We start from the raw sequence: 7,025 nt of genomic DNA, 5'->3' as shown, positions 1-7,025 counted from the left end.
ATGCCTCTGCAGGCTTTACCCAAGTTGATACAAATGCTTTGGATGTTTCTGTGTTTTGACAACACAACGAAGTGGCTCTGGACGCAGTTCGTTAAACTCCGTCCGTTGGTATAAGCCCGGCATTGCGTAGAAAATAAATATATGATATAACTTCTTGCCGGGAAGATCGCCAAGAAATTTTATCTTAAAGATACTGAGTGTCGTCCGCCAAGTGCGAAACTCTACGACTGAAGTTGGGATATATAAAACTTTTACATTAAAAGACAGACGGAACGTCTGTCAAAATAATGTGTGTGAAAATAGTTCATCAAACACTTTGATTCTTCCCACACGTGCGGCCAATAGTGACTAAATTGCGTCCTCACTACTCGGACCAGAAATAAATTGTACTACACAATTTATACATAACAGAGAATACAATTCTATTGGACGAAGTACGTCTATTTGTCAACGCAATACCACGGTCTAATTTTTATAATCCAATCGGATTATAACGGCTCTGCTGAAGACAAAACAGCGTTCCAACCATGCCGTGTGGCTGAGCTACCTTCTCGAAAGCAATGATAGTGTTTTGAACTGCTTGAGGTAATATATACGATGGCGATCCCATGAAACGCATCAAAATAGATCGCGTCAGTTAAGCTGCACTCTGACACGCAAAGTAGAAGTCGATTGTCGGCATAGCTGAATGAGCTTACGAGATCCAGCCGCGGGGGGCAATCATTTGCAACTCTGCTCAAAGAACATGGGGTAGCCTACATTGATGAGGGACTGATAGTGAGCCAGCAAGCTTACTGGGACTGTAAAATTTCATCGGAGTTGAAACGCTATTTCAGTTCAGTTGCCTACATGGTGTCTTCTCTATCGTACAGGGAGACCGATCCTGAGGTGCAGTGGTACTCCGCTCACTTCAGGACCGGGAGGTCCAGGGTTCAATCCCCGGGCCGGGTAGAGTCGGGTTAGAGTGTAATGAATATAACCCTACAGCACGTGCTTGACATGGCTTACACAACTCCTAAAAAGGGGTGTCGTTTCTCATCATATCTATCGTACAGGGAGAACGGCCAGTGTTGTCCAGCACAATGCATTTTCAGCAATCAAAGCATAGTTGAACTGCGCTATAGTTTGAGACTTTGCCGGCCGCTGTCCAAGCAAGCTGTTGGAGATGATCAGGACTGTTGACAGCAAGAACCTGAGGTGATGTGCTTCCACCTTGACATCCAAGTCGACCTTTGTCGTAGACAAATTGAAGCATTAGAAGACGCTATAGTAAGAAATGGGTCTGAAAGTTATCAGCGGCAAAATCATAGACCGGTAAAAAAACCGTTAATCGGAATGATGTCGTGTATTCCGCACGCAATGAACTCAAAGTACTCCAATTGAGTACGATACACTCGGCACTCTGTCCAGCATTCAGTGCCCAGTAAAAAGAGCCTATACAAAGTACGGATTTAATTGCACAGTGCTTCTTGTAGTACAGGCGATACTCCTGATAATTTTAACCTGATGAGTCCGAAAGCGATCAATAGTACTTTGCTTGAGCAAAAGGCTCAAATGTATAGGCGTATTAAGGCTCAATCTAGGTGTGACGAGCAACATTAGACTGATTGAGCAGTATTCACGGCGTGGTGGAGACGAAAACGTCATTGGGACTTTTATCGTTGGAGACAGTCAAGCTTGACACAATGGACCTAATTTAGCCTATTGGTGATGAGATAGATGCTGTCGTGGCTATTGCGGCAGGGTGTTGCAATACTATCCGCTGTACAGATCGAACTTATTTGCGCAAGTATTTGAGGTAGAGCCTTTGATCGCCTCTTTCTCAGGGTTAGCTTAGCTGCACGTCAAGAAGTCAGGTCATAAATAGTGGATCGGACTTGGAGATCACTTTCATCAAGACGCATATCATCTTTTTCACCAAGAATGTTCCATAGATCAAGCATAGGCCGTATACGCTATGCCTTTTTGACTGGTCCTTGAATCAGCGGAAATACCAGGAGGTTGCCATCTAAAGCGGATAATGCTCAGAACTGAAGGCTCTGCATGGTAAAGGTATTGCATAAAATCCCCACGCTCAGTAGTCAAACATTGAGCTTTCGATTTGTGAAAATATATGAAATTGACTAAACTTGAATTCCATTGTGTCTTCTGGCGAAGAAGGGTGTGGCCTGTACAGGCCGTATTTTTGTTTCACATTTTGCCCCCAGTGCTCTATGAACTGCCTTAATGACGAACCCATCTATGTTGAGCGACAACATCTGGTCCCTTTTTGTTACAAAACATGCCACTCACAATGGTACTACCGTCATCAACTGTAATCATCCCCAAGGAGATACTAAAAATGGTTTTGCCTTGTGTAGACCATTTGTGAGTGTACAGCGGCTCTCGTCACACATCTACGACACTTCATCGTAAGGGGGGGATGCACTGTTTTTTTGCAGCGGGGCTGCCGTAGCTCTTTCGCTTTATTGAGGTCGGCGACTTGAGCTCTATACTTAGAACCAGTACGAGTGTAGCGCATCGCAATCCGCTAACTCCAAGAGTAACTACACCCGTAATGCAAGGCTAATTAGCTCTCCCGTTTAAATGTAAACTGTATTTCTCGGTTTCATCTGCCGCCTATATCTATATAGGTTTTTCTATCTAATTTAATGAATAATTACTGGCTGTTCCAGCCAGGTGATTCGTTGTTCAAGTGTAGCCACACCATTTGTGGTCACACCAGTTCGTGTACAATACATCTACAGCTTTACGCCATCTTGTGTTCCCCTGTTACTATTACATGAACATTGTACAACCAGCGCGCTGATTTTACCGTTCGAATAGAGGCACTATACATGTTATCGCGACCTCATTTGTACTGCTACATCGTGACGAGAGTGTATCATCTTAAGTATCCTAGTGACGTTTGTGTCAGGATCTTCACCATTTACTGATAGTCGCTTAGTTCAATCGGGTGTTACCAATGACACCGCAGCAATAGCCCACTCGAACTGGATTAGACGCTATGGATTGCAACACAATATGCTTTACTCTATCACGAAATCTTGAAGAACATACTTCAGCCTTCATTAACCGACTCATTACAAACACAATCTGGAGACCGCGATATCCGATCGCTTCTTCCTGTTTCATTCAGTGATGGTGGCTCGATGCCACATATGCACTCTGTGCCTAGCTCAGGGACATCAACAAAATCGTTCTACAATACCAGATAGTTTAAAAGTCCTCCATTGATGCTACTAAAGCTTTGAATTCGAAACATACTGCAGAGATGAATTTAAGACTCATCACAACGCGTGCAGCCCAATGTCTTTGACTTTCAGTCAGTTCGTGGATTGAAGTTTAATTCCTAAGATGAAATTAATCTTGAATCTAAGTTTAAGACTTAAAATGACACTCTATTTTAAATCTTCTGAATATGCATGAAGGCAGGAATTAATATTCGAGAGTTTTACGATTCTGAGAGCTACATGGCCACATTTTGGACGGTCATTGTACGTAATTGTAAGATGACTTGAAATGTATCATGATTTACCATGATCTTACAAGGGCGGGGGTTTTGATGTTGAAAGCCGACATTTTTGTGCTATGAGGTCCACCTTTCAAAGAGATAGCTGCCTTTTAAGGTTGGTTCCCGGACGCAGACGGTCTCGCTGTGATCCGCAACTGATCGGACTCGGTCCACGAAAGTCGTACCAGTTGCCAACCTTGATGAAGGATTTACCGCATCCGCGACAATAATGTCTGGACATTAACGATTTTTTTTATTTAAAAGTGTTATGTGAATCTATACTATCAATACCTACTTTTCTTTGGTTTTTGCAAATATTTGGCCTGGAACTGAAACTATATCATAATTTCATTACGTTAATCAATGTGAGGGCGCTTGCCCGACTGTGACCATAAAATCGTGCTATATTTGTGTTACGCCACGGCGTAACGTGCGAGGTCAGATGTATTCTCGGACTTAACTCCGTGTTGGCGTTCTGATAGCTTATGCGAACGTTGACGCCGCTTCAGAAACGCCGGAGTTATATTCCATGATCGTTGATGCAAGGAGACGCAATGCTGGTGAAGTACCATGGTCATGTATCACGGTGAAATACAATAATGAAGTAGTAATATTGACACTCGTACAAAATCGGAGTGATTGTATCCCAGAAAGAAAACTGCTTCACGCAAGGCGCAACATTAAATTTTGCTTTTGTTATCCCTATATATTAGGTATAGCTCCGATTTGAACTTTACATTCTAAACAGGGATTTTTGTGTGTGAATGGGACCTCTAAAATGATAATTTATTTTCTGTGCAGAATACGTATTAACCTCGTTACACTTTGTAACAGTGGCGTATATCCAACGACCTTAACTGATTATGACTATACCCTTATGACGACAGAATAATAAATGCTCATTTTTCAAACATCAAAGCAATAAGACACGCTTATAGCGATTTTAAGCTGTAGGGATAGCGTAAGTGGCGACTCATACACCTGGAGCGGTCGCCGCGGAATTATAGCTAGTAAAATGCGCTGGCGAAACATGCACTTTCGCTGTGATAGGATTCATAATAGCACGAAATATTTTCTCTTAACATTTTTATGCGTAATATAAATAATACATCCGCCCGTCGAAGGTACAATGTGCTGTGTATAATGAAATGTTGCTCAATTTTGCAAGACAGGAGTATTCTTTTAATTAAGGAAACTCATAACAGCAACCCGAACCAGAAAGAATGCGCAGATGCGGAATTGCTAGGCATTAGCAATGTGTATTTTGAGTTAATTTCATGCAGAGTAGACATGTTCGGGTAGTTGGCTATTGCGATGGTCAGAGCTTGGAGCTATTGTTTGCTTGTATCTGCGCGAGCTGTATCTGGTAGGTCACGAAGATGTCAGCGTTGATGATACAGCTTTTCTTCCCTTTCTATCATTGTACGAGGGAGGTCCTTGCTTAAAACGTTGAATATCAACCACATTTTACAACAGTGCGATAGAGTTGCACTGAATGAAGTTGCTAATGAAAAGCAGCCATTGTTTCGTGGGTGTGCAAGACACTTTAAACAACTGTTGATGGACTGCTTTCATTGAAGATACATTATCGCGGAATTGTTTGATGCTAAGTTGCCAACACGCCAGTAGTGAAAAGACGGCAAGATACAGATGGTTTCCGCCAATCGCTGGGTGGCCCTACAGTCGTTCATCAGTTTGATCATGTGACAGATACGTTCTACAGGTAGATAAATGCGAAATTGTTATCAAGTAAATGCTGGGCAATAAATGAGTAATCGACTCCTCAATTCGGTCTCCTGGTAGAAATTTGCGATCTAGGTATCTATAATAATTAAAAGCTGAGCAGCGAAATGAGTATTTCATATTGCCTGAAATTTGAAGTGAAAACTTATTGTTATATTGCCTTTAGATTAAATGGTATCTCCATATGTTGTTGGTCTTGAAAAACACGAACCATTTCATCACATATGTCTACGGAAGTGTGACCAAAACCTTTACGCTTCGATACTTCGAAGTGTTATGCACCTTACAAATCATGCATCCATACAAATCAGACAGGTAATTCACTTGTCCATGAATAGGTTAAAGCAATCTCTCAACGCTGCAAGTAAAGTCCGATTCTTGACTAATATGTTGAACCTCATTAATGGTATAGAGAACAATATAAAACATATGCTTGTCGCGTTGAGATCATAGAAAATTGCAATCATGAGTACTATGTGTAACAAGTTCAACGATGGATGTGTATCCATTAAGTATTGGACATGCCATCTTCGACGGATTGTCGACGCATTGAAGATAGATTCACCGATAGTGCATCCACCATGCCGGATCAATCCGCTACCAAGAACTTCATTGACAAAGCGCTAAGCAATATGACATCCCATTTTTAGGTTTCAATTTTAATTTCTCCACTTGAACAGCAAGTGAGCTTTATAGATACTTTCACTATTTGCACATGAAGATGTTCAAGTTCCTGCATCCATTCCTCGCTTTGGCTTGCTCCATGTTGCTCGCGCTTGCAGTGGGCAATATTGCTGCGTTTGCAACCGTCCAAAACGAGAGCACCCAGAACCGTTTAATTACAACAATTTCAAACGCACCATCTTTACGACTTCAATTCACACTCAAAAGGCCTTCCATGAGCATCTACGGACAATCCGAATTCTACGTCTTTGCCAACCCAATCGTGTCCTCTGACAACACCTCGATTATGTATGACGGTTACGCCGCCTTCATGGACGGCACCACTGATTACACGTACTTGCTGGTAAATGGAATTGCCTACTCCGTGATATCGACTGTAGGTTCAGTTGGTAGCTCCACTACCCATTGCTTACCTTCAAACGTGCTACCTCCGCTACATGGCATCATTCCGGCACTAAATAATGCCACCATGCTTTCGGATGCCTTCGCTGGCGAAGACACAATCAAGTGTGCCAGTGGAAATCTATTGAAAGCTACTCTTGGAGATTCAACATTCGTCATTTGCTCGTTAGATTCGAATGGCTTTATCGTCTATGGTAGCGACTTGGATATTGTTGTCGACTATTTGGATAGTCCAGTCAAAATTATCGCGCCCACACTAAGCGACGAAGCGGCAATGTTTTGCGAAACTGTCGTAAGTCCCCTTTCAGTGTCGGAAACGACCCTCGCGTTGCTGACTGGTCAGCCTATTCCGTCTTCAAAACGACGTAATTTGCAGGCTGCATCCACAACAACACTGGCCTCTTCATCTTGTGAATGTAAGTCCACCCCACGCCCCTGTATCTTCTTCCACGGTCTTGGTCAAAATATAGAACTGACAACGCTTCAAACAAAGTCCATCTACTTTGGGGATCTTTCCAAAAGCGCACCGTGCTGTTCGTCCTTGCAGTATGCCCAGCTGAACACCGTCGACAACCCGTGGACCGATGCTACCTTGCAGCAGAAGGTGTGCAATTTCGCTCTATCCGTTAGTAATACGAGCATCTTGTCATCGAGGACCATAGCGGACACGATCATTGTTACA

At 42.7% G+C, this 7,025-nt stretch overlaps 2 protein-coding genes across 2 annotated transcripts; both read left to right on the top strand.

Moving 5' to 3' along the window:
• PHALS_10690 (uncharacterized protein) lies at nt 1-231 on the top strand (the record flags this gene model as incomplete). Its single annotated transcript, XM_024726160.1, has 2 exons — nt 1-108; nt 166-231. The coding sequence occupies 2 exons, from the start codon at nt 1-3 to the stop codon at nt 229-231; spliced, it is 174 nt and encodes a 57-aa protein (XP_024576864.1).
• A 5,996-nt stretch (nt 232-6,227) lies between these two features.
• Nucleotides 6,228-6,973, top strand: PHALS_10689 (uncharacterized protein; the record flags this gene model as incomplete). Its single annotated transcript, XM_024726158.1, has 2 exons — nt 6,228-6,759; nt 6,837-6,973. The coding sequence occupies 2 exons, from the start codon at nt 6,228-6,230 to the stop codon at nt 6,971-6,973; spliced, it is 669 nt and encodes a 222-aa protein (XP_024576863.1).
• Between the last annotated feature and the right edge of the window lie 52 nt (nt 6,974-7,025).

The sequence above is a fragment of the Plasmopara halstedii genome (genome assembly GCF_900000015.1).
Source record: "Plasmopara halstedii genome assembly, contig: Scaffold_525, whole genome shotgun sequence".
In the NCBI taxonomy this organism is placed as follows: domain Eukaryota; phylum Oomycota; class Peronosporomycetes; order Peronosporales; family Peronosporaceae; genus Plasmopara; species Plasmopara halstedii.
Note: the sequence above shows the minus strand (reverse complement) of the source record. Positions and strands in the feature narration are given on the sequence as shown.